General features: G+C 48.6%; 1 protein-coding gene and 1 non-coding gene across 2 annotated transcripts in view; both read right to left on the bottom strand.

Moving 5' to 3' along the window:
• Window positions 1-25851, bottom strand: part of LOC131205706 (serine/threonine-protein kinase mig-15) — a 32870-nt gene extending 7019 nt beyond the window's left edge. Inside the window, exons 1-10 of the mRNA XM_058197920.1 lie at window positions 25765-25851; window positions 17511-17576; window positions 7389-7833; window positions 7081-7323; window positions 6881-6992; window positions 6595-6811; window positions 6306-6536; window positions 5210-5230; window positions 3292-3695; window positions 1910-2126 (exon numbers count right to left, since the gene is read on the bottom strand). Of these exons, the coding sequence (XP_058053903.1) occupies window positions 1910-2126; window positions 3292-3695; window positions 5210-5230; window positions 6306-6536; window positions 6595-6811; window positions 6881-6992; window positions 7081-7323; window positions 7389-7833; window positions 17511-17576; window positions 25765-25833 (2025 nt within the window). The 5' untranslated portion in view covers window positions 25834-25851. The remainder of the gene's footprint in view (window positions 1-1909; window positions 2127-3291; window positions 3696-5209; window positions 5231-6305; window positions 6537-6594; window positions 6812-6880; window positions 6993-7080; window positions 7324-7388; window positions 7834-17510; window positions 17577-25764) is intronic.
• Trnav-aac (transfer RNA valine (anticodon AAC)) lies at window positions 9615-9687 on the bottom strand. The gene has a single exon. It is a non-coding gene; the product is annotated as a tRNA-Val (tRNA).
• Window positions 25852-27298: the final 1447 nt, after the last annotated feature.

Genomic DNA, 27298 nt, shown 5'->3' with positions numbered 1-27298 from the left:
ACCGCGGAATCTTACACAGGCACATCAACACACAACGAAACATTCACTTAAAGGGGCAATTAGAATATGTCGTAAATCGACGCAAATGAACCAGCAACATACATGAACGGAAAAAAACAAAACGAAACGAAGCTACAAACCACTACACCATTTGTATGGCACACACTGCGCTGATGTGCTGCGGAGAAAGAACTTTTGCAAATAAATACAAACGAAACAGACTGCAACAAATAGCATAGCAGTCGATTCCGCAGGACCTGCGACCTGTGTCTCCTGGGAATCGATCCTGGCTCGGGCGAGAAGCGCGACGTATAGCTGCGACGTGTGCGTTTGCTTGTGTTTTTGGCGTAGAAATATCGTGTGTCAGTGAAAGCGAGGCATTAGCTGTATTGCTCCTCCCAAAAGGAAATGAGGCAAGGTTTTTGCATCACTCTCAATTTGTCAGACGGTTTCTTCCTCATCATCGTCGAAGCGCCCAAATCGTCACAAAGTAGATAAAACAAGTCCTGATATACACGAAACAGACAATTCTGTTGGCCTATGATAGACAAAATATGGGATAAAAGGAATGAGGACAGCAAAAACCCACAGCCAACGGAACTAAGTGTGACGTAACACCACAACCAACCAGCCAGCAACTACCATCGTAAACAGAAAGAGATACAGTGTGTATGTGTGTGTTGTGTGAGTTTCTAAAATGAAGGCAATCAAATAATGATAAGGTTGAGAGGCCCTCAGTGCACAAAACACAACAAAGGAAAGAGAAACTATGGGAACACAAATAGGAGCAACAACGATGCGATGCAGTAAGATAGGAAAGTAGCAACCCAAACACAAGACTTTAATATCGGGCGCGTTTTCGTACGGAAAACCTACAACAACAAACGGAAAAAGAACGGTAATATGCAGTCCAAACAGCTATGCTCTCTTGCTCATTATCATTACGATTACTATTGTCAGAAAGTGAAATGATAAAAGTTCAATTTACTAAACAGTTTACGGTTTGCAGTTCGAAATGTTTCCACTTCAGACTCAAAATCTAAACCCCGAGTAGGTAGGTCAGACAGAGAGATGTAAAAAGAGAAAAAGAGAAAGAGAAAGGCAACCATCAACGAACGGGGGAAAACTCACTAAAGTACGATTTGCTTAAATTTTGTCGCCAAATCTTCCCGCAATCGAGAAATTCGAACAGAATGCGTATCACACGGTGTGATAAAACAAGTAAGAAACCATAACACGGACGCGAAATGTAGGACTTGAAGGCGATATTAAACGAGAAGTGAGAGAGGTTCAATGGGTGGTGGTACGTGTTATTTTGGGATATGCTTCGTTTGGCACTTGAATTATTGCCATCTTCCTGAACAACGAAACACAACATGGCGCAATGATGATGCAAGCACAGAGGAAAGTGGAAACCGAAAGCAACAAAAATTAGTGTGAAACGAAATGAAAACAAAAGCACCAAATTAAAACTAGCCAATTGACAGCGCGCTGACAACATAAAGCTCGTTGGAAAAAAACAATTTAAAATATTTGAAAATAAACCCAAATACGAAATCAATGGAAGGAAACCTCACACGGCCAAACTTCAAAGTGCAAACTTGAAAATGACATCAAGTCAGAAAGAATCATCAAAACGATAAACAAACAAGTGAGAAAGTAATTGTTGCTTCGTGAAACAAGCAAAACAAAATGGCGACACAGATGACAAAAAGGAAGAGTAATCAATAAGAAAACTAAGGATCCGGAGCGACGGTGATAATTACGACAGGATCAGCAAAAACCAATTACGAAAGACGCAAACTGTTGCTGACTTTGGTGACCGTTTATGATACAGAGAGAGATAGAAAGAGGTAGAAAAAGACAGAGAGAGAAAAAGTGTGCACATTTCGAGAAGCGCAACACTTACCCGTTTGATGAGCGTCCCGTCGCCTTGGGCGTCGTCGTCGTCCGGTGTTGGTGGTAACGGCCGATTGGGAGGCCCGCCGCTGCCCCCACCGGGGGGCGAGAGCACGCTGGCCCCAACACCACCGCCGCCGCCGCCGACACCACTCGACGAGGACTGATTGTTCTGGTCGGACTCGCTGAGCACACCCAAACCGCCCGTCCTATAGGAAAATTCGGGACTGAACATAATGGAACCAAAAACCAAAAACAAAAAAAGAGAGGACAGAGAGGCGAAAAACAAAACGAAAAAGAAGGGTGGTGGAAGAGTGTAGGGACAGTAATAGAGACAGAAGGAACGCACCGAGCAGGTGATGTATCGGAACGGAACCAGGACGGTTGTGCAGTGGAAGCGGAAAGTGGCAAGCGGCGAAAGTAAAAGTGCAAAAGCCAAAACCAAGGGGTTCAATGGTGAATATGATCAAACAAAAATATTGATCGATTGATAGGATGGTGACAAACGGTGGAACGAAAAAGGATATGTTTTTATGTTGATGGAAAGTAAAAATAATGAAACGAAACGAGCAGATTAGGAAAAAGGGGGGAAAGATAGACACAACAATGATACCTGGTTAGTGATGGGCGATGGTTGCGATGGTTTTCTTTTAAGTATTTGAACGTAATCATTATGAAAAGCACATCATAGCCGGGCAGGGCAAATACAACAAATCATTGCGCTGGTTGAGAGAATCAAACCGATATTTTGGATTGTAATACAACTCCAGTAGGAATTAGCTTTGAATTTACATATAAAAATGCGATCAACCACAGATCAGCGACCATTTAGGGGGGATAAAATCCTTCAACTTATTGTATAAAAGCTATACGATTGTTTGTAGTTATAAAAGGATCTCTACTCTTCTACTTTCTTACGCCAAATTGTGTCCGACACATTGTGATGGGACACCAATCGCCGTTTGCTTAACTAAAATAAGAATAACGCATTGTTCGACTGAAAACCGAGATAAAAACTGTTATCAATACATTATTTGTCGTTGAAATGTTTGAGCATTCTCTTGATCTTGATTCTCTTGATGGTTGCCGTACGTCATCAGCAGAAGAAAGTGAGTTTGGCACAATGATTTGAACGGTATTTGCTGCAGCAGATTGGATGATTGTAGCAATAAAATCCCTTTTTTGATTTTCGCCATCCCTTCTAGCTCGTGTCTGCGTGTGTTTGGTGTGTGTGTGTGATATTGTGTGTCCTTATCACTCAACTTACACGCCACCAACACACAAAATCCACACAAGGAAGACAGATCCATCGCTCTCCCCTTATGGGGCGCGGTCAGTTTCTGTACTGACCACGCTCCACATCCGTTTCAAACGGCTGAATCGAGTACTTACAGTGGCATCGGGGGATCGCTGGCGAGTAGCGTGCCGTCGTTTCGTGTTCGGCCGTTCGGTTCCTCCGGTTCCGAGTCCGAGTCGGAGCTTTCGATCGGATCGAGCGGATTGATCGGTTGCGGATGATGGTTATTGTTATTGATGTTACCGACAGCGCCGCTGCTACCTCCGGCGCCGGCGCCGGCGCCATTGCTGCTGCCACCGTTATTGTTGCCGTTCGGGGCGACGGCTGGCGACTTGCCGCCAACGCCGCCGCCACCGCCGCCGCCACTACCACTGACCTGAGGTGCCGCTCCAGATGGCTGCTGCTGGGGCCGATTGTTGCGCGGGGGCGCTTCGGGTTGCGCCTGCTGCGGGGAGGAGACGCCCAATTCATTTAGTTGTGCGGCCAACATGTCCAACTCCTTCCGGTGTGCGAGTAATTCGGGTGCGGAGGGTAAATGGGGAAGGCGATTAGGTTGAAGATTGAAGGAGGAACGGGGATTGTCGGGGGTGCAGGGGGGGTTTCCAGGGACGCATAGGTTGGTTGGTGACGTCAAACCCAGCGGACGTGTATCGTATAAGCGCGCGCGAAACGGGACGAGAAAGGAAAGAAAGACAGAGAGTGCCAACGTCATCATTCGTCATTTTTGTCAAGTAGGTTTGCCATCCCAAGTATGTTCCGTTTCGTACAGAGTGAAACAGAAACAGGGAGAGAGAGAGAGACAGGGGAAACGGAGTAGAAAAAGTGGGAACACGATGTAGGAGACAATTTTGATCGATTGTTCGGGGGACATTGGATCGTCAAAGTCATGGTGTTGTTGTTGGGTAGGTAAAAGGGATTTTGTTTGACAGGAGCATCAAAAAGAAGAAAAAAGAAGAAAAAAACAAAAAAGATCGATTAATGTGATGATCATCAATAGTACCGGACGGTCCGGTGTGTGCCTCTTTGCTAAGACGGATCACACGAGCACCAAACATACGGTTTGGGTAGTAATCAACACATTTTTTGTGTACCGTGATTAGTGTTTAATGACAGTTTTATCATTAAGTAGAAACCGGGTGTTATTATTCACATCCAAATAGGAAGCATTAGGACATTAAAGCACATTTATAATCAAAACAATAAAACGTTTATTACGCGTGCGTTCTAACGTTTGTTTAATACGATTCGCCTTCACAGGGCCCACACGGTTGTCGGTTCGCAGAATCTCGATAACCGCGATCATGTTTACAGAGAAAAAGGGTAACATAACAATAAAGGAAAATATCAGCAATTAAGATTAATTTATATCAAGAAGCAATCCGGTAGAAGGTAGCATAGCTGTGTTATCCACGGTACAGTTTAGATAAAGTTACAGAAAGGTAGGAACACAAACGAGGAAAAATGTATATAAAAAAAGTTATTTTATGAATTGTTCGTTGAGGTAGTCAAAATGAAAACAAAAGCGATTACTACCTCTTCTAAACGGTTCTAGACAAAAAATTACAGTTAACCAATCATTAGAAAAGCTAGGAATATGCCATAGGACTCTGTTTTAAGGTTACTTTCTCTCTGGCAGTACACATTTCGTCCGTCAATGTCAAAGTCTGGTGGTCAAGGTGAATCTTGAGAATGTTTGTGGATTACGGAAGCAGCTAGCAGCTTGCGAGATCGAAATAGTTAAAGCGTCGAAGAACAACGATTGGCAAGAGAAGATCCTGTTCTTGTCAAACAGAACAGAGAAGCGTCTTTTGTAAGGATAGCCAGACAGTAACAGGAAGCTTTAGTAATAAACACAGTAATACGGCAATGAACGGACATACAACAAAACACAGACCGAAGGAGAAACGCGGAAAGACAGTGGCTAACGAGCAAGGGAGCAACAAAGAAGGAAAGCAGCTCTAGAAGAAAGCAGAAGGTAACACGGATGGTGGCGAAGGACTAGTTAATGCTTACCTCTGGTCTTCTCGGTGGCAGCTGGGGGCGATCCGAACACACGTGGTTGGTATGCGAGAGCAGCGTGATGGCGACATCAGCCAGCAGCGGTCAAAAGGCGCGATGATGCAGGTGGTGTTGTGATTCACGCAATGCAACGTGCAGGGAACATAGGCGTACGACAGCCAACGAACCAGCGACGACATTGCAACGCCATATTTACAGTTTTGGGATTTGGGGAGCAGGTGATGCAAATAAATACGATCACCAGAAGAGGAACAGGAAGAGGCAGAACGTGGCAGAAGTAAACGAGCGAACAAACAATATTTAGCGACATTTAACGGACTAAATAAATACAGTTTATACGGTAAGCAGCGTCTGAAATGAGGCCCATGTGTGCTATCGTTGTTTTCGGTCGCGTTGGTTGGAAAGTGTCTAAACCATAAATGTTAGCAACAGTTGTTGACGTTTTATGTTGTCTGTGCATGTTATTTACAGTGTGTCAGAGTGTAGATAATTGTAGGTGCGATTTGTACAGAATTATATCGTGAATCCAACATTGACCAGGTTCACACGAAGATAATAATAATGTCAGTTTAAGTTGGCAATTTACTCTGCGGCGGAACCTTACTATCAGCCGGTGGGAGTGTAATGTAAATAATTGCAAGAGGTTCAATTTACACCAGGCTCATCGCTTTGGCATAAAGCAAGAAAAAAAAGAATACGGTTCTCTACGACACAAGTAGCAGCTAAAGTAAGGTAAAGTTACATCAAATTCACACACAAGTAAGAGGGAAAGTAAGCGCAAAGTAGAACAAAGAAAAAGTCAACCACAGCTAAGAGAACAATGAAACTAAACTCTAGACATTGACAGAAACAGTGAGAGATTAGTCGAATCGAGAGAGTGATAGAATATTCCTCCCGAAAAGCGTCCTCTATCTTTGATTCGTCCGTTTTTTCCGTATGCGTTCACAGAGCACGATCGTAGCAGGATCGTTCTCTCGGTGGGGGGGCAGAAGTCGTTTCGTCGGTTGGTCACAATCGGGTGCGCAGCTGGCGGAAGCGAGTCCTTCTGGCCTGGCGGCACAAATCGCTGCCCGAGCGCGCCACTACTTACCACCGGTTTAAAGAAATTTTGCTGATTGCGTGCAGGTTGCTGAGGCGTCTGAGACGATGGCTGCTGCTGCGGTTGAGATGAGGACGATGAACCACTCCGCGGTGTCGGGGGCAGAGGTCGATTGGCGTTGCTGTTCGGTGGATCTGGTACCACTATCAGCCGCTGCGGAAGCTGCGGTCTCGACGGTGGCCCCGGTTCCTCCACGGGCGGCACTTTACTTCTGTCATCACGCTAAAAGTGGACGGTACAGTTTAGCGGAACGCCTAGCGGACTGACGGACGAAGCTTACAGGCTGTGGTTTCTGGTTGCGATTCGGTGGCTGCTGTTGTTCGGCGTTTTGCATGCGCCCCTCTTGGATCTGGTGGAACGTACGGCGCAGCGTGTCGTTGCCCGGTGCCTGAATGATCGACGACGGTTCGCCTGCCGTCTGGCCGTCGTCGTCGTCGTTCTCCGAACCGGAATAGCGATAGTCATCGCGCTCCTTCTCCTGCTTGCGCTTCTTACACCTGTGTGAGGGATCACGATCCGATAAGCAACGCAGGCCAGTCATGTCACCAGCTCCCGATTGCACTTACCTATCGATATGATCTTTCAGTTGTATTCTAACTTGTCTTTCGGTCGGTTGCTCTTTGATGAAAGGATGCTTCAGTAACTGCTCCGTGTAAGGCCGTTGATGGTAATCTTTCACTACAAAACGAAAGCAGCCAGATAAATCGATTAAATAATTGGCAGAAGAAAGGAGGAACTGTTTTCTATGTCCCGTCCCTTGACCCACCTAGCACCGTGTCGATGAAACTGTGGAACTTTTTGGACCACTTCTTCGACTTCATGCGCGGCGGAGGGTTGCGTGGAATTAGGAAGAGGGCACGCATCGGATGCAGATCGCACAAGGGCGGCTGTGATTCGGCCATTTCGAGTGCCGTGATGCCTAGCGACCAGAGATCGGACCGATTGTCGTACGTGGCATCCCGATTTTCGTCGCACGCTATGACTTCCGGGGCCATCCAGTACGGTGTGCCTGGAAAACCGAGAGAGAAGAGCAGAGTTAACTTTTCAATTGCTGTCCACAACACCGCCACTCACCGATGAATGTGTTGCGCCGGCCAATCGTTTTATCGAGCTGGGCCGAAACACCGAAATCGACCAGCTTCACCTCGGCATTGTCCGTCAACAGCACGTTCTGGCCCTTGATGTCGCGGTGTATCACCTTGTTCGTATGCAGATAGCTCAGCCCGCGCAGGATTTCGCGGCAGATGTACGCGATCCACTCCTCCTTCAGGCTCTGGCCTTTGGTCGACTTCACCAGGTCGGTGACGGAACCGGCCCCACAGTACTCCATCACCAGCCACAGCTGGTCGTCCTTGCCGGCGGGCGTCTTCTTGATAAATGCACCGTAGTATGTGGCAATGTTGCGATGGTTGGAATACTTCTTCAGCACGTTGATCTCGAGCTTGATCTCCTCTTCCTCCTCCTCGGTGACGTCCATCACCTTAATGGCAGCTAGTTGTCCAGTCTTTGTGTGGCGACCCTGTAGTATGGGGAAGAAGCGCATGAGGGACATGAGTTGACAGATCGGTACACGATACGCACACGCACGGCGCAGTTTTCGATTATTTTTAACTTTTATCTCGACCCCGCGGTATGGGAACTCAACGGGGGATTCCGCTGGGCTCGATGCGTGGTGGGCAGCAACAATAATTACCACACCATTAATGGACGCTCACCACTCCTACGCAAGCGAAGGACTAGAGTGGTTAGGAAAATTAACACCCACCCGCCTAGGGCGTAGGTGTGGCGTACGAAAGCCTAGCGGCATCGAGGGACACGCGGGGCGCGTTAATCACATCACAAAGCTTGTGTTCCCGATTTTCGGGAGGGCGGTCAATCCCTTGTGCTTATGTCTCTCATTAGTCCGCCGCTGCCGTTCCTCTATTCGCCCACCTGAAGTTACGATTATCGAGTCGCCAACCACCGCCGACGAGCCATATGGGGTTAAATATACACCAGAGAAGCTGACGGAGCCACCAGCCAGTAACCTACGAGCGGGACACCCACGTGTCCATGAGGAGGCAGCACACAGCTCGCAACTAAATCCTCGGAACAGTGGTCCCGGTGGGCTCTCGAGCCGACAGCTTGTCGAAACAGCTGACGTAGAGGCCGTCTGACATTGAAAATGAGTACAGCGCCGCTTAGCAGCACTTTTTGCTTGCCCCCTATTTTATTAGAAAGTCCATTTTCTTTTTGCAATCACGGAATATACAGTGCCAAAGATTTCCAGGCAAATACTCATCATTTGAGGCATAGCTTCTAAACAGCAAAAGGTTCGGACTCAAGCTCAAGTTCCTCCCGAGTACCGAACAGTGCATCCTCTTCAATCGCGCTGATCGCCACAGGCATTGAAAATATGCAGGAGTGAAGGCCCCAGTGAAGGCGCCCGAATGCCCCTCCCGGGAGTGCATACATAGTTACCATATGCACACAGCGCACTCCACTGCCATTCTGCTTAAAGAGGAAACATTTAATTATGCGCGGCCGAGAAGTGCACGGCATCGCACGCCGTTGTAAGCTCCTTAATTCAATTTACTTCAATATCAATTTTCGCGTTTAGACCAAGCACACACACATTGCGCGGCCCCGAGCCCGGCCCGAGACCTGGCGAGATGAAGTGGAATCTGAATCTGGTTATGGATGACTAGAAAGGTGAGAGGGCCAATTCATGCGATTGCGTGGCGGATTGCGAATGAAATGGGGAAATAACGGAGGCCACAGGCATTCGTTGCACCTTAGCCTCAACTCCAAACAGGCTGTGGTGTTGCATTGAACAGAATTTACGTTTCTTGAGATTAGGACCACAATCTCGTTTCACGAGAGCCACTGAGACGTACTGTGCGGACCGTGTATGGTCATAGCGGGGTCTCCCGCAAGGTTGAGACCACTGATGGAAGAACAATAAATCTCGTCTCCCACAGCCTGAAGGGTTTGTTTCAGCGAGCGGCCTCGGCGCAGCAATCGTGCGTCCGTCCAGACGTTCAAAGGATTATGAGGACGCACCGAATGGCGCGTCGGCCCGGCCTCAAACCTACGCTTCAACCTGATGTGGCATTCCGTGGTCCGTGGGTGTTGCGATGCAGAAGGCCCACGCAAAGACACCTCCGCCACCACCACAGACGGTGATTTGCATCGGCATATGGGCTTAGGCTTAGAGAAGAAAATGGAGAAATATTCCATTTCAATCTGCGGCCATTCAGGCCTCACCTGTTGGTCTCAAGCGATGTAAAAAGTAAAGAATGAAAACAAAAAAAGTTGGCGTGTTTCCGCCCGGGATCGAACCGGGGGCCTTCCGCGTGTTAGGCGGATGTGATAACCACTACACCACGGAAACCGCTGTGCGTGCACTACACCAGGACTGCACTAGATGATGCCGACAAAACGAGGTCAGCTCGAACCGCCTCAAGCAGACCTTACCAATGGCCACCACAACCGAACTATCCTTTCACTGGGTGGTTCACGCATTCGCGCTCATGCATTCATTCATTCATTCATCCTACCAAGAGCCGTCGTCATGCCGCCGAGCATGGGAATGTCCCCCAACGAAAGAAAAAGCAGAGAAATGAGTGAAGGCGTAGTGTCGAGTGAAAAGAAACCATAACATCGACAGGAGTGACGCGAGTAGAGGCAATATACAAAAAGGAACGGAAACAGAACGGATCATAAACTCAAAAAAGGACAAAAAAAGTTGAGCGCAAAAAAGGGTGTAAGAAACCGGTTAATGTTAGTGTTTCTATTTTTAAACCATGCGTTTCAATCCAACTTCCCCGTGGCAAGAAAGAAGGGCGAACGGTTGCATTTATGCTTATGTCGGCTCCGGGATACACGTAGTGACACCTCTCAACAATTTCTACACCAACCAGAATTTCGAAACTACCTTTCTTTTTAAATTGAATAATTACCATTTACTTAATGTGTGTTATTTGTTAAAGAACTCTCTCTTTCTTCGTCTTTGCCTGCCACTTTCCAAGTGAAATAAAGTTACCACCATCCTGTAAGTGACTCCTCTCTCACGCTCCGCTCGGCACGCTCGGTGGCTTTAAAGTAAACAAAAAGCCGCATTAAGTAATTATACCTGCTTGATGGAGAGGTTGAACAACCTCTCCCAAGTCGCCCTTTGACCAACCACCAGAGTAAAGACAATTGATTTCTTCAACGTTCAAGAAAACGCCACCACAATCCTCCCACCGGGGGCATTTTAATGACCACTTGGAAGAGACTCTACTCGCGGCGCGGTGAATGCGCGAATGCTCTAATCATTTGTTTATTATTTTAATGAAAGTCTAATGTTCCATCCGAACGCCAACTACTTGCCCTGTGTCGGTACACGGGGCTTCTCTCTCCCAAACGGGGCGACTCCGGCGATCCGTTTTATTACCGAACGCTGGGCGCACATGTACCGCAGAAGTTGAAGAAAAATACACATTAAAAATGGCGGGAAAGTGAAATTTTCCAATTGCCGTGCGTAGAGCGAAACAATCGAATTGGTTGGCGAAGAGGCACAACAAATGCGCAAAACAAAGATGCATCGAAGACAGTGTGTGTGCCTTTCTCGCCTCTGGTCTATTTCGACGCCCATCTCAATCTTCCCACTATGTGCCGCTGACTCTAACTGACATTGAAAAGTAAAAGTCAATGACAGTGCCATGTGAGAGCGAGAACGAGATGGAGCGCCGAATCGGTGCAAGAGAATGAGTGTATGAGCAACACACAAATGGAAAACATGCTAATTTATTAGCCGCGCCGCGCAAATGAAGTTGCGCTGGCGCCAGGCCAGACCATGCGTTGCTTGCGCACAGAAATTAATATTCGACATAAAGTAATGCACGCTGCAGGCCATAGGTGCCTCACTCCGAGCTACACACGTAGCGGCTGTTCGATTGATTGTTGCCATGATTCACGTGTTAATGCTCTCTACTGGCGTAATGCGTATGCCCAGCTCCCCAAGGCTTATGCAAGAAACGAAACATGGGAACAATTATTCATTTGCCACATTTAGTTGATTCAATATTCAACTGTGGCCGGACTGGCCGGTGCCGCACATATACCCGAGTGGCATCGCTTGCATGGAATTTGCCTGTGGTTTCAATATTTTTCAACCTCATCCTACAAGTCCATTGTTCATTTGAATAATGAAACAACGATTAACTACACGGAATGGGATTTCCTTTGAGTGCATACACGCTGCACAGCACTGCAACAAGAGTGCAGCAATAAATGCGCACTCAAATATTCCGGTGACTCATCGACCATCATCGAGAAAAGGGTTGCCCATCGGTCACTTCCTTGAAAAGAATTATTTTTACTTTAGAATTTCCTCTCTCAAAAGGTTTCTTTGTCAACTGGTGGCTGCTTTTTTACGATTGGTATTTTCCAGGAAACTGGCATCAGTTCATCGAATCAATACTTGCTAGGTTTGTGGTAGTAGAACAACGATTGAATTTTAGTTTCCTCTCTAATGCAGAAAGAAAGTGGAAAAATCTCCGTCCAACTCCGACTGCCGAACATTGCCACTTCCCGCGAGGCCCAATTTGCACCCGAATTTTCAGTTTTCCCCCGAAGTGAAATCAATCTTTCCATTTCCGCCAACACCAATTTTGGCTTCTTTTGGGGCTGGCTGGCTGGCTCGTGTTGTCCTCCCCCCTGAGGTGTGGCCTGGTAATTCGGAGGCAAAAAACGCACACCCGGATCAACAATATCGCGGCTACGAGGGACCATTAGAGCATAATGATGGAGCCAGCCAAACTGTGTTTGGTGATCGAGCATGGCCCCGATTCCACTCCACTTTTTGTCCCAGCCACCAGAGCTAGAGATGGTGGCCGAACAAAAAAACGCACTCGGCCATAGTGTGCAAGCGAATCGGTGGAGAAGAAATTAAATTCATTACTGGTGACCTCCTGACCATGGTGGTCCATGGCTTACAGGATTGAGGCTGCTGCATGTGGTACACACCGTGCAATTTTGATTGGTGTGTTGCAAGATTCAACAGAGGTCGTAAGATGTTTTCATTTCTATTACCAGCTCATTGATTAACAACGTCTGCAAAAGATTGACTCATTTTCTAGTGATTCGACGAGCATATCACTTCTAAGGCAATGATCATTATGAAGCATAAAAAACCGTGCCATAATCGAGAGTAAATATTCAAACGACAGATGATGGAGGTTCTCGAAGTGTCTTCAATTGACCTCCCAAAGTGAACCTCGCTGATTCCCCCCTTTTGACCACCATGTTTCGATTCTCTCGACCAAGACGTGACACAGGGGGATAGTCCCCGCCATTGCAAGGCCCGGTAGTTAAGAAAGCAATAGAATATTAGATAGAATCATTACTTTCACGTGTTCTCGTTTCGTGTCGTTATCATAATCAAAGGCTGACAAAAAATTGAAGCATAACCAGAAACAAGCAAATCGTTTTGATAAATATTTAAAAACAAATACCGTTTCACTTGCAGTATCTAACTAAAACTCACAAAAAAGAAAAACGAAATAATTTCAAAATGCAACCAACAAATAAGGATCTCTTGCCGTCCGTGAGGCTGGGCACAGCCAAACCGCAGCTCCACTCAAGAGATAGTCACGATTGTCGCCGCGAGATAAATGGCGCGCTGGGTGACAAGAAAGAAGACACTGCCTGTCTGCCTGCCTGCCTTTGCCCGACAGAAACCCCCGCCCGATGCACCCCAAATCAGTTGCCAGGTCTGTTCGGCCATCCTCTCTTCTGTTCCGGCACGCGCTCGGGCGGCGATGCGCAAGCAAAAATGCATTCCGTGCACACGTCGGAAACGCAGCGGCGTTATGCACCGATGAAGTGTCCGTCCCGTCCCGTCCCTCTTCTTTCTGCCTCTTCTGTCGCTCTTTCACTCTCCGGTCAGGTTTACACTTCACTCCTCCGGGGCACAGTGAGTCTTGTTTGTCTTGGATGACACTCCTCTCGATGCACATCGCCGTGCTCACCGCCATGGCATGTAAATCATGTACGGCAGGCAGAGGCCGCGGCTGTCCCAGAACGACATCCCACCTCGATGATGCATGCGCATATGCGGCTCGTGCGGGAAGGCTGAGCGACGGGAACGCGGCGTCTTCTCCAGCGCCAAAAAGTGTGCTGGAGCAACACGACGACGACGATGATGGCGGCGGCGGCGACCCGCGTGAGGTCATCGATCGTAATAAAAACAACACGAAGCAATATGCACGTTGCACTGCGATGCAACGCAAGGGTGAGTAGAAAAAACAACATTTCTAATTTTGTCTCGTCTCTCAACACGGACACGCGCGGAACGTTGCCGGAATTCCCAATCGCTGTTTGCCGTTTTTCTTAGCGATACTTGACGAAAGTATCCTTTTTTATGCCCGTTTGCCCGCCAAAAGGTAATTAATAGTTCACGTCACAGCAGATACTGTGGGCTGAAGTGGGTCGAGGTGGTAGCCAAAATATTGATTTAAGCCCAACAGGGGTTTAAAGACATGCCGCCAGCGAGAACCTGCGCTCCCCTCTGTTGGTCGGAGCCACACAGCATAGAACACCCCCCGTCAGGCGTTAGTCAGCCGTGGAAGACGTCAGCGAAAAAGGGGGGTAAATCTGGATCACGGTTACAACGTCGCTGATCCATTGAATCCAACGAGCGAGCTTCCCGTCAATTCCGAGACAGACATCCAGACGAGCACGCCCAAGGTTACCCCGCGGGGTACAAAAGATAATGGAGTCACCGTTCGGGGAAGGCGAAGGCAGTTTTTAAGCAACCTCGGAAACGACCTCCAGACGGATCGAGACGGAGCGACCCGATGATACACACCAGGGACAACCGATCAATAAACGATTTGAATGCTTTCTTCGTTGCTAACTTTTTGATTGAAGGTTTAAGGTTCGTTTTGCCAGTAAACTGAGCACAAAAGTGAGCAAAATCGCTGTTGCGAATGAAATATTCATTCCCTTCCGATCGCTTCTTCCGCAAGTTTTGGTCCTCTTTGGTCAGCCATCGACAGAGGGCAGTGCTTTTGGTGGAGGCCAGAATTGCACGTCTATCTATTGACTGCGGAGAGAGCCCAGTGTCTTGAACTTTGGCGACCCACGGTTTGTGCCCCGTTGGCAGCGGGCGATAGGCTATAGACAGACAAGACCGGACTAGAGAGCTTCTGGGCTACAGAACACATTTCTCATTTCCCTACGGCTGTGCGCGGGACGACGGCTACTGCCAACCACTGCGGGCTGTGACTTCCAGCAACACACAGCAACCAGAGCTCGCCCCGGCCACGACCCGACCACGATGCAATTACTATGACTCTGCGCGCCCGTAAACCGGTCTAGACGGGTTCTTGGGGGCAAGTCTTCTTTTGCTTCTCTCCGCCGCATAGTGCGCCGCGGCGGACATCCCCGGTTCTTCTGGAACGGGAGCGTCGCCGTCGCCGAGCCGGACCTGTTCCAACCGGGAGCCAGTTTGCCGTTTGTGTATGTGTGTCCGCCTTCGAGGAGTGCCAGTAAGCTGGTTGCAGGAACTCTGTGCTGAAACCGCCTTTTGCGAGTCGCCAGAAGTTCAATTAAGATTTGCTCACTAGCACAGCAGCGCAGGAATGCGGATTTATCGCTGGACTCATCCGGTGGACCCCATCCGGCGAGTCCAGCGACCTAACACGGGAAAAGGTTGATAGCACCTGCCACGCATCGAGAATTATCCGATCCGGCTGCCTCGGAGTCATCGCAGGATACTAAATTTAGAGTATTGCTTTCAAACAGAAACACATTTCGCCGTGGCCGAGGAAGTCCTGGACGCAAAAAGGCCTGCTAGTCTCCAAAACGAACCCCATTATGGTTCCACGGGCTGTTAATTACACGGTTTCACGGCGATTGGTGCATTAAAATAGATGACTAGTTGCTCCGGACACATCCAAGGCCAATTCCACGAAAAGAGAAGCCGATCAAGAACCCTGGTGGCGAAAGAAGGTTACGGCGGAACGGACATTGGTTTCGCGTGCGCTCTCATTCCTGGTCTTCGCCGCTAACCTCTCGAAGATCCTCCGGGCAAACCGTCGAAAATCGAACGGCGCGCTCTAGCAGCCATGCGCCACGCACCGGGCTGATCACCGGTGAGGGTGAGAGACTACTCCATTGGAGGCCGCCCTCCCGGGGGCTGTGGGGGTCCTAAGGCCGATGCTGAGAGTTCATTGGCCGGCGCGTGAGAACGCAGCACGCGCCGGCCGCGCTTATGCTGCTCACTAACCAGCGGCGCATAAAAACACACCTTCTTGTGCCTCGTTCGCGGCCTGGAGCAGCGTCGCCGTAGGTTTTGTTGTGACGAAAATAACAGCACCCAGCATAAAAACCTGACGTTCCGCCGATGATGACGAGAGCCGTTCTCTCTCTTTCTCGAGAGAGAGAGAGAGAGAGACAGAGAGAGAAACGATTCTCATTTGCATCCGCGATTATACATTCAGAATAAACGGAACCCCGCGCGCAGCAACAGGCTAATGGTAATCCTACCACAAAAGACTGAAGAATTTAATCCTTTTTAGTGGTAAGTGACCCCCATCTGTGACCGAAGAGCGCACGGTAGGGTAATTGTTACTGTGATTTGTGCACAAAACAATATTGTATCTCCAATCCCGGACGGGGCAAATGTTTCCAATTCAGTTTATAAATACAGACGCAGTTTTTGTAGTTTAATGTCTAATGAAACCTCTCCAGCTCCTGTTTACTGTTTCCGTTCACAAACATCAACATAACACTTTGCTCCGGGGCCCATCAAAAAGCGGCGAACGGGAGAACACGGACCGATGCTGCTACGAAACTCGTAAACAAACGATGATGGGCCGGAGAGACGTGATGGATGCTGATGACGATGAGTCACAGAGACCGATGATCAACAGGCTTTCAGCTGGAACTGTCTTGTGGTGATCGGTTCATTTGGTTCATTGCCACCGAATCAGTAGCAGCGGGAAATAATGGCCAAGTCTATGTGAGTCAGGAAATGCACAACTGAGGGCCACAGTAAATTGACTTTCAACAAAACCTCATTAGTTATGTAACATCACAAAAACTGTGTTCTCTTGACAGTTGCGCATGATTTTTCAAATGGAGTCGCGATCGCGAGTATGCAAAAAAAAATCTACACAAAAAATGTATTGAAAATTCGTTTGACATTGAGAAATCATACAGCTTGACTGCAAGTTGCATTCTCACACAGTTCCTCGATCGTTTCACAGTTGACGGTCCCCGACAGCATCGCTTTAAATTGAACGTTCAAAGCGAACAGAGTGAAACATTCGAGATGTCGAGAAAAAAGATAAAAATGTTCCTTACTTGTCTCTCCTTTGAACAATGTTTTATGCTTCAAAACTGTCGGAAATACGTCGTACAAAGTCGAGGACGAGATACAAGATAAGAAGGCAACGTTGTGTAATGTTCGTCAAAATTCAACCATTTAAAAACGAATGATGAAACCCTAAATCTAACTTCAATCCGCTTCAGTTGGACGTTTCCCTGTGGTCATCCCTTTTATTATGTGGTTTTATATGAATAAATGGATCCCTATTTTATATGGGCCCCTTTTTAAATCCGAGTCCAGCCTTGGCAGCTGTGACGAGGTATAAGATCGTAAGTCTGATCTAAACATGGACGACGATGGGTGAATGATAGACAATTTTGAACCAGCATGTGCCCATTAAAATGAATGCGCCACAGCCCGCGTCGTCGGCAGTATCGAATTGCTTTCTCATTTGAAGACCTCATCATCGACGCACTCCGCATCATTTGGACAACGAATACACTCTCGAAGGCTCCACACTGAGACGCAGTGTCCGTTGCAGGGAGAACATACCCCGTTCTAGTTCCAAGAAACGAAAGAAGAGCCGCGGATGGAATGACATATTTACTCGGGCTGGTGAAAGAAGGCGGCAGCAGTTTTGTCAAAGCCGCACTCACGCCGCGGCGGAACGTTTATATTTAGCGTCGGTATAATCTCGGGTGCCCGGGGTTGTGGCACGTGCCTGGACACTTGACTGAAACACTCTGACTCCAGCCGCCGATATTGAAAAAAATGTAACCGTGCCTAAAGACCACTAGCATTGGCAATGCACACGGCAAATGCAATGTGAAAAGGTCTAACGAAGCTAATGGGACAAACATTTTCACTGGGTTTTTCAAGCAAAAACGGATACATACCTTGTACACCTGTCCGTACGTTCCATTTCCGACGACTTCGATCAGCTCGAAGATGCCAGCCGGGTCCTGCGTGGGAAGAGAAAAAGGATGACAAGAAACCGATTAGCGAAGAAGATTATTAGACGCGAGAGTTTGCAATGTGGTTGCAAAGTGTTTGCGTCACCGAACCCGAACCAGATTGCCCAATTACCAACCATAATTTCCTTCCCGTACGCCAACGGAACGGAGAGATCCATTAACCTGGCCCCTGAAGGAGGAACTAACCCGCGTAAAGGGTCCTTGCCGCCATTACGCATCGCGCGCAGTTGCATCGGCGGGGGCCGGATGTGGTTTTGTGGTGGGATGTAAAATTTGTTTACTTGCCGGCCACACCGGAGCGGTCCCCTTCGGTTGCAGTAACCTAGTTTAAGATTCTATTTACGGAGCCTCGTGGTGCGCTCGTCGTTGATTGAAAAGTCGATACACTGGAAACATTTCGGCCACGGCGGGCCGCCCGAAGCGCAGGGAAAACTCAATTTTCCAACCGATCCACAACCCGGCGCGAAGAGCTCAGAACGAGAGGAACGCACCTCGAACGAACGGTAATGCAATTTTGGGTGTGAATTGAAGATAACGTTACGCGCCATCGAATAGCGGGGCTCTCGGGGAGCTCGCGGGTGTTTGAATTGATGTTCGAAAATTCCATCGGAGAAGAAACGATGCCAACGATGCCGCGTAGGCGCGTACGACTGCATCCAGCGCAAAGCGCAACACAATCGTTACATCGCGGCCGGCCTTCACCCAAAACTGCACTCGTAAACAAGCCCCGATTGGGTGTGGGTGTCGCGGGGCACACATTGCATAAATTCGGATAAACTTCATCGCCCCCATAGCGAGGAATCGGACAAAAATAGCATCATTCAGTACCCATAAAAACTTTAAACCATGGCATTACTACAATGCTGCCACCACCAAGGTTCGATCGTAATTGAATAAGGACTTCAGTCCTTCAACCACCCTCTGGACTTCGCACGTCCAAAATTGCCAATGGACACGATGGTGTCTTCACCACGCACAGCACAGCAGGTGAAGGCCCCGCACCACGATCGATCACCGGAAATCAGAGACCAGAGAGTTCCACATGGCAGATCTTAAAAAAAAGGTCACTCGGTTCCTTTTGGAGAGTCCAACATATTTCTCGCTGGTACTGCAGGTCCAACCTACCCACAGCCAGGGGCAAAAACCTGACACGCTGACCATCACAACCGTAGCCACAGTGACATTGGGTTGGAGTATTGTCCGAAAAATGCGTTCGATCGCCCACACGCCGATCTGACGGTGCGGAACACGTGCGGCTCTCCGCTGTGTCTCGGGTCACAAGTGGGCCAAGAGCTCTCGCCATTCTTTAGGTTCGCCACCGGAAAACGGAAATTGTTGGGCGAAAAAACAAAACCGGGGATCGGTCATTGCCGGCGCGCCCATCAGTCAGAACCACTTCACTTGGCGCTGCGGACCAACGGGGTCGGGGCAAGGTCGTGACGGTGGCGGAAAATAAAAGCTGATGGTCCAGAGTCCAGCACTCCCACCAGGCGGAGGGTGTGGTGCTGTCAAGTTGCGAAGTGATCCGGGGTTCCAAATTAAGGTTAAGGATGATGGGGTTTAGCCCCACCTTCACAATGTGCTTAGTGTGCAAGTTATTCTGGCTACGTCTTTTCATTTTCAGCCTTCGATTGAATTATTTATTATTTTCCTTTACTATTTGATACATAAATAACCTTACCGTTCCGCCTAGAGTGGGTTTTGGGAAAAATAATCAAACGTTAATTAGAATCAACATTTTTAAACGAATGAACGAACATCGTCGTCTAATCATAAATTATCTATTTGAAATACACGTGGTTGATGACGATATTTGTTTAAATATTCGATTTATATGACGTTAAATCGTTCAACGATTGAAAGATTGGCCTGTTTTATAAGAATCAAACACAAGGATTAAAAACAATACTAATACTCGGTAGCATCCTTCAAAAATAGGACGCAAACCGCAGACAAATATTGTTTTTCAAAGTCAAGCAAAGTTAGCAAACAAAAGTTAAAGTGAGCAAACTCTATCCCTAACTGTGGAAAACATAGCCAAATGTAAGTTATCAAGATGATGACGAAAGAAAGTGGACAACAAAATTACCAGACGACAATGAGACGACAGGATAAATATGCAACACAGATCGAAAGTCTGGACGGATTGATCGAGAGAGCTAACTAACAATTACGGTAATAAATTAATAAATCAACCAATCAATATCGATCAAGAAATTGTCTATTGGCCCGCATATAATCGAGTGGCCCCTCTTGCTTTGCCCAGGAAAAATGGAAATCTTGATTCCCTCACGGAAGCGGCTGTTGAAAGGGTGGTCTCGTCGTTAACGTTTTTTTTGACATAGTGACATCATAATCATAATCGACACACGCTGCTCCTAATAATGCCCCCCTTTTCGGCCGATTTTCTCCCTATAGTTTGGCGGCGCCTCTTTCGGTGTTACCCGATTCAATTAGAACGTCAATCATCACAATCTCCACAGCCAGCCAGGAGCTGGGGCTGTCGCGGGCTAGAAAGTAGACTAATTATCGGTTCCGTCGAGCCGAGCCGAGTCGAGTGTGAGCGGTGTTTGTTTTGTGCATAGCCAGCCAACATATGTATCGATGAACGCACCCGCGTTCGGGTGTTGCTACTACCTGACGCATCTCAAACGAGCATCGGCGCCGATGACTAAACTGAAGAAGAGCGAGATTTTTCAAGAAAACAACGAAAACCGAAAATCCTCCCAAGAGAGTTAGAGAGGACTGACATTCGTCCGCACGCCCGTGACGCACATATTCCGAGGGCATTCAGAGACATTCCGCCACCGGATGATTCACGGAGTTTGACGGTCGAGAATACGAGCTTGTTGTTGCATTCCGGTATTCATCATTGCGCGAGACGACGCAATTTAGCGCGCTGCCTCTGGCATCTATTACGCAATTAACGCAGACATTCGGGATCACTTGAATGCTCCACTCAGCTAAGTTTGGCCGAACACGCTGAACATGACCGAGCATGGCTGGTCTCGCTGTTGGCCAAGGAAAAAAAATAGGGGATTTATCGTCTACTGTTGCTGGCCGACGTGCCGGCTGACCGTTTTTAAGCTTGCTCACGTTTGGCCAGGGAGGCAGCACACCCCACAAATCATGCATTCTCCTGCACCCGAGACTAACGGCGTGCGTCTTATCAGTGCGTCGTCTTCGTCGTGCTGTGTCGCGCAGCCCCTTGAAGGGTTCTTCGTTCCGTTATCAACCCGCTCTCTCTCGTGTGGTGGCCCGAGAAACAATCGACAGCGAGTAGGTCGGTACCGCGTACCACGACCGCTGCTGTGCTCCTCTGCAGTGAGGTTCGCCGGCCAAATGTTTGTTGTTGATTTAGTTTTTTTTAATAAACTTTATCCGCTATCCGCCGGACGAGTGGGACTAGCGGAAAGCGGGTGAAAACACGCTCCCCTTGGGGGGAAGGCTGTGAAAAAACGGCTGAATGTTGATAAACGAGGAACAGGAACAAAACCCTTCTTCAAACTAAGGGTTCCGTGCATTGTATTTTTAATGGACATTTTGGAACGCAGGAATATTCCAATCTGACTCCAAACATTCGAATAAACACGCGACATTAACACACCTTGGTCTCGTTTGTTCGCCAGATTGAGCCATGTGCGATATGGGCGATAACAAAAAATTATGAAAGAAACTCATGCACATTTCGCTACTGCGCTTTCGCTATAAATTACAAGAGACCAAAGGAAATCTTTCAGAAACAATATTTGCCGGCAATGCAGTGCTCGTTAGACGACCCACATGGAGAAGCAAAGCAAGGAAATCCTCGTCGATCGGTGCAACGACTCGTCCAACCAGCCTCTATTGCATCCATTTTTGGGAAAGTGAACGAGCCGTTCCAGGGTCGAGAGTAACCTTCAGGCGGTTGTGAGGCTGTGAGGAATGAGATCAAACGTCCGAGCGAAAAAAATGCGCTCAACATCGGAACACCGGACCCAGCAAATCATGGCCACGCGCGCGCGCGCACGCGGACAAGGCAATCATCTTCCTCCTCGGCGCTCTAAGTTCGGATGGCGTTGGTGGAAGAAAAAACACAAGCCGAACGAAAATGTCACTCCTATAAGAAGCTCGATCTGACCGTGGCACGCGCGTAGTAAAAACGCAGTATAGGAGGCAGACAAGTCAGGCAACACAAAACGCTCGTAGCCATCCACGTCCTCGATTGATAAGTGACGCGCTTTCCGGGTTGAGCCGCGTCGACGACAATAAAGGCGCATTAAATCGCCGACACATCGTGCGCGGAACACGGGTACCAAGTAAATGTCGCGCAAGTAAATATTGACTGAGCTCGATAAGAAGTGATTCTTTCGCCCCTCCGGTTGATGATATCACTCACTCTCGGCCGTGTGCTTGGGTCATCTAGTGAATCATTCTAGCCACAACGCACTTCACGAAAAAGATGCTTTTACGTCGCACGAGAAGCCCACGGTTGGTGGGAAATATGTTTGATTTATACTGGGTTCGTTTTGGGTTTTCTCGCAAGATCTTCTCATCAACACGCGTGACGTAACACTGTGTGTTTGACAATCTCTAATTCGTTCCGGTTCGAAAGTGCTACGGGCACTAAAAAATCGGCCAACACCTGATTTAGCATCCTTTCCGCTCACTGATCATCTGAGTGCCGTGTTATGCGATCGTGTTACGTGTCTTGGCGATTCCTTCCTTCCGCCCGCGAACCGATGCAATGAAGCTAGCATCTATTATCACACGCTGTGTCACAGTTCAATACGCCTGTCTGTTTGGCGAATCGGGATATGACGGCGGGCTTTGTCATCTTCGACAAAGTTTCGCCACCGACAGGCGAGAGCGTTGATAAATCAGACTTTCACTCATTTTTATTGAACCTGTCCGTGACACATCCGCGGGCACAGGTATTGCCGTGGAAAATGCCGTACTTAAAAACGGTAAAGCTGAGCCGAAGAGCCAAAGAATTAAAAAGTAATGCTCATTTTTCAACGACAACCCGTTTTCTTGTAAGAACGGATGATCTGTCTCCAGGTTCTTCTCTCTCTCTCTCTTTCGATCTCTGGCCGTTTGACTCGTGCCAACGGGGGAACGAGTCACACGGGAAGCGGAAAAATTGCGACACACACGAGGCAACATCTGCTTCCCGGGGTGTCCCGGGCCCCAACGCCGGCGGGCGGCTGTTGTGTTTATGTCACAGCGTTGGTGTCAGCGTTAAAATTAGTCACTTCACACTCCACCAGACCGCGGGGGGCCCGGCCATAGCGAATGGCGGCTCTCACTCCGCTCGGTGGTGCCTTGTTCTTGGCGGTAGAAAAGTACGATATTGTCGGGAAGAATATCTTCGTAACCGTCTTGAACCTCTCTCGTTGGCCACCGAGAGTCCGAGGTCCATCAGCAGCGCGAAACTGAAAGCCACCTGAGAGGTCAATCGAAACACTGCGCCACTTCATTGGCCCAATCAATGGTCGCGGTTGGCGTTAATTAACAAAATAAAACAATCGTTCGTCAACCAGACGCGGGCGCTCTCTCAAGTCAAGATTGTCAGAGTGTGTTTCGTTCGCGGTAAAAGCCATTAAACAGCGTGAATTCGATCAATTAGAGCGGCGCCCATGAGATGGCGATATTTGCAAGGCAAGGCACTTTGGAAGCATTCAAAAAAAAATAACCTAAACAGTATCTCAAAGACGATTACGAAATTTCAAAAGGGAAAATCTGTAAATTAACCTTTTGAAAGAGGCCATAAAGACTCCTCAAACTGGGGTTTCGGCGCGCCCCGCATGGGTTTTAAAACATTTTAAACGATGGTAAACATCATGAGGTGCTCTCTTTGAGTTCACACCGTGCCGGCGCACGTTGACAGATTAAAGATTCATTAAAACGCCACGCTGGCCGCTTAATTTGTAAAACTATCCTCCAGTTTAATTGCAAACGGCACACTGTTACGACACTGGCTTGAAAGAAATGCTTACGAATGCTGTTAAAAATCAACACAAGATTGTCTTTTGCGGATGATAATGGCCATTTTTCAATGCTAAAGTTTTGCTCGCTTTGAAGTGCTGGACCAGAAACCATCAGCACCTTTTGGCTACTCTTTTCCATCCCCAGCCCAAAGCCCACGATGTTGATGGTGGGGTTTTTCTCAAAACATTACCACATTTTTCCACGGCGTGGCGGGACAAAACTACTAAAACCAATGCTGGGAAAAGTTTGTCTTGGGAATCAAATTGTCCGCCGCGGCGCGCGCGCACCCCACCGCCCGGCGTGCTGGGAAAGTTTTCGGAGAATGTTTTCTTATCTCCGGCCGAGGGCAGCACCCCGACACGTAAGCAATGCGGGGCTTGGGAAAACTATGCTGCCTATCGCCGGGCGGCAAACCGTTTTCCCTTCCCGAACCCCGAAGCGCCATCCATTTCGGAGCGAATAGTTTCATAATAATTAGTGGATTCAAAACACGCCCGGACCCCGAAACCAGGGCAAACCAGGGAGGGCAAGCGCAGCGCAGCGTTTGCAAGATGGATGGCTCGTAGGAGAAATGGATGGCTCGTGATCTCATTTCCGGTGGTTTGCTGGAAAGGCTTTCCGCTTTCTACGCGCTCCCTCCCCCCGGGAAGGTGCGGTGGCACGGGCATGGAGGCTCGTCGCGCGCCCCACGAAGGCCCCTCGGCTAATGATGGAAAACAACAGCCCGAAGTCGCGGCCACGCAGCACTGTCTTCTTGCAGCCTTGTTTGATTTATTTGGCCGATGCTGAACGCACCGCCAAAAAAAAGTGGGAAATTTTTCCACTTTCCATGTTGGAAAACATGAATAATTGTCGAGGTGTCTCTATCGGTCAATCGCCGTGGGCGAGTTGTGGCAAAATCAGAACTCCTTTTAAAAGTGCACCAAAAAGCGCTTTTCGGTGGCTTCAAATGGGATCTTGGCTTTATCGGATGAAAAATCAACCTGAAATATAGCGCTTCCGATGAACGCACCGTTTGCTGTCCACCTCGAAATGGAAAATGTTTTTCCTCGTGGCCCTTGAGAGCTCCCTTGGTTAAGCGAAATTATGGCCAGTGAATGGTTGGTGCACGGGATAAATTATCGGCCGCATCGGTAGCATAAATAAACTCGAGGGCCTCGCCATAAATCCATCTTTCCCTCGTTAGCCCGAGCACGTACCCAGGCACATACACCCATATGGAAAGAAGCGCGTGCTCACGGACAGTGCCACCATCAACATCCAGCTGTTGGTGCTGCGTGCTGCGCAAACCGTTTGCGAGAGAGATAGGCGTTCGCTTGGGCTTTGTTTTGGTTTCCTTTTTTGTGTGGCCGTTTTGGGGAATTTTGACGAGCAACTCTGCTTCCGTTTATTTGGTTGATCCTCGTCGTGTTCCGCCAACGAAGGTAAACAAAACGAAGATTTATCACTGGCGTTATCCTTTTGCTTCCTGGCTCCCGTGGAATGCACAGCGGCCATGTTATTTTTTTTTAAATGATAAACTCGATCATTTTCCAGGACGGAGGAAGACGTCTTTCCTGGACCATAGGATCAAAAAATTTGAGTCTTACAACATCACGATCACGAGATCACCAATTCTTAGGCTTCCTCCAAAATGGTTCCTCTCTTTTCAGTGCCGATCGTCGCTTAAAGATGGCCACACGCAAAAAGCGGGGACGGTTCGAAAAACATTTAAATTCTCCGCACGCTACGCAGGAGCAAATCAGTGTTCCATCATCGGTCGCCAGCTACAGCGAGTTCAAGGTCATTAAATGGTAACCGGTTCCACTGGCAGAGGGTTCCGGTAGGGAAGTCAACCGGAACCGGAAGCACTGAACGAAAGTGTCGCGCTTTGTGGGAACAACAGTGGGCAGCATTCATCATCGCGTTCCCGGCAAACCATCGACACGGCAGGATTGCCGGACGTCTCAAGAATGCGGCTGTAATTCTTGGGCATCTCGGGCGATCAAAGTAGCATGCGGATGCGGTAGCATCGACTGTCAAACTCCTGTCGCCAACAGCAGCGAGCATCGGGAAAAGAACCAACCCCACCCAGTTAAATCCCCAGTTCCACGGGATGACCACCGGAAGCTGTGACGTTGGGAGGATCAAAACAACCGTTAAACCCCCAATCCCGTTGACACACCCATCCACCTGTCACCAACTGAACGCACACATACACACTTACCTTCAGCGCGTTCAGATCGATATCGTCCAGCGAGCAGTTCACCGACGGTGGCAACATTTGGTGCGCCATTTTGACGTCGGCCCCGTCTCACACGCGAACGGTGACCAGCAGCGGGGGGTGGGAAGACGCGGTGATTCACAGGCTCCCCCTGTCGGCCACTCACTGGTGTGTCACTCCACTTATCGGCCGCCAACTACTGCACTGTGTCCGCGGCGGCCTCTTTAAGCTTTCTTCACCGGAATACGCTAACTTTGACGGTACACCTTACGAGGGGATGCTACACGCAGGATGAGAAATCAGGAACAAAAAACACAATTGATGCATTTGTTTAACGCGGTCACAATTCATGCACACAACCACACAGGGCAACAATAGTTTACTTGCAACACGCACACACCCGCGAGCTGCTGAGCAAATCCACATTTTATTGTCGCCGGCTACTGGGTTTCCATTTGTTGCGGAAGAAAATGAACCGATGCACACATACACTCACACAAACGCACCGGGCGCCGTCAAAGCACACTAGACGAAAGGCCGGCCGGGCAGCAAAAAAAACTTCCCTCGGTTGCGGAGACAACCATTGTGAGCCCGAAGAGATAGGAAAAGTTCCGTGTGTGAATGAAAGCGAAGAAAGAGAAGAGAAATAATAGTCGACCCGACCCGGCATCGAAGATAACCGCACGATTTTCCTTATCTCTTGCACGGCTCAACCACAGATGCACGGAGCTCAGCACAATCTCGCAGCAATTGAAGTTCGAAAGTTTGCTCGCCCGTTAATGCACCGGAAACTCACGAAACGAGATCGGTTTTGGGAACACCGCAAATTTAACACTTTTCGCCGGTACGCCCGCTCACCGAAAAGCGCCGAGCAACCGAACCGGAATCAATCGATAACCGAGAGAGACAATGAGAGACAGAGAGAGGGAGAGAGAATACCCGAGCGAACGGAGGAAAGCGATGACAGTGTCTGCGTATATGAATGAATTAGATATGGCTCCAAGGGGGTCGCGCGCCCGTCACCGGCAATGGTGCAGCGCCCGGTTTGGAATTCCACGTAAGCCTCGGCACCTACACATGCGCTGCGCTGTCAACCCAAAGCCGGGGAATTGTTACTCGAAACACGGCCCAATGGGCTCGGATAAACGCGTGCCAGAGCAGAAACCCGGGAATGTGCCGCTGGTCCGGATTGTGGCCACAGAATTCCCGACAGGAACGAAAAGCCCTCATACCTGCGAGAAACAAATAATCAAAGTGCGCCTCGCCGTGTATATGTGTGTGCATTTTTTCACACTGCGCGATAACGCAATGCATAGCGCCACCGTTTGCTTTGATTAAAACATTGCTCTCCACACCCAGCAGCGCGGCGTGAGTAGTGTGGCATGTTCTATTCGCCTTCTCGCTTACACTTGCGGCTGCCGCAGAAAACACCCATCGCAGGAGATTACACTTACACAGCGGCAGCTTCTCGCGAGCCGAGAGATCTCACCAACACACGCGGCGACGCCCGCTCGGGTTTATGGACGAACAGTGGCGA

Source organism: Anopheles bellator, chromosome 1 (genome assembly GCF_943735745.2).
Source record: "Anopheles bellator chromosome 1, idAnoBellAS_SP24_06.2, whole genome shotgun sequence".
Lineage (NCBI taxonomy): Eukaryota > Metazoa > Arthropoda > Insecta > Diptera > Culicidae > Anopheles > Anopheles bellator.
The sequence above is the reverse complement of the archived record's forward strand: the minus strand, read 5'-3'. Positions and strand labels throughout refer to the sequence as shown.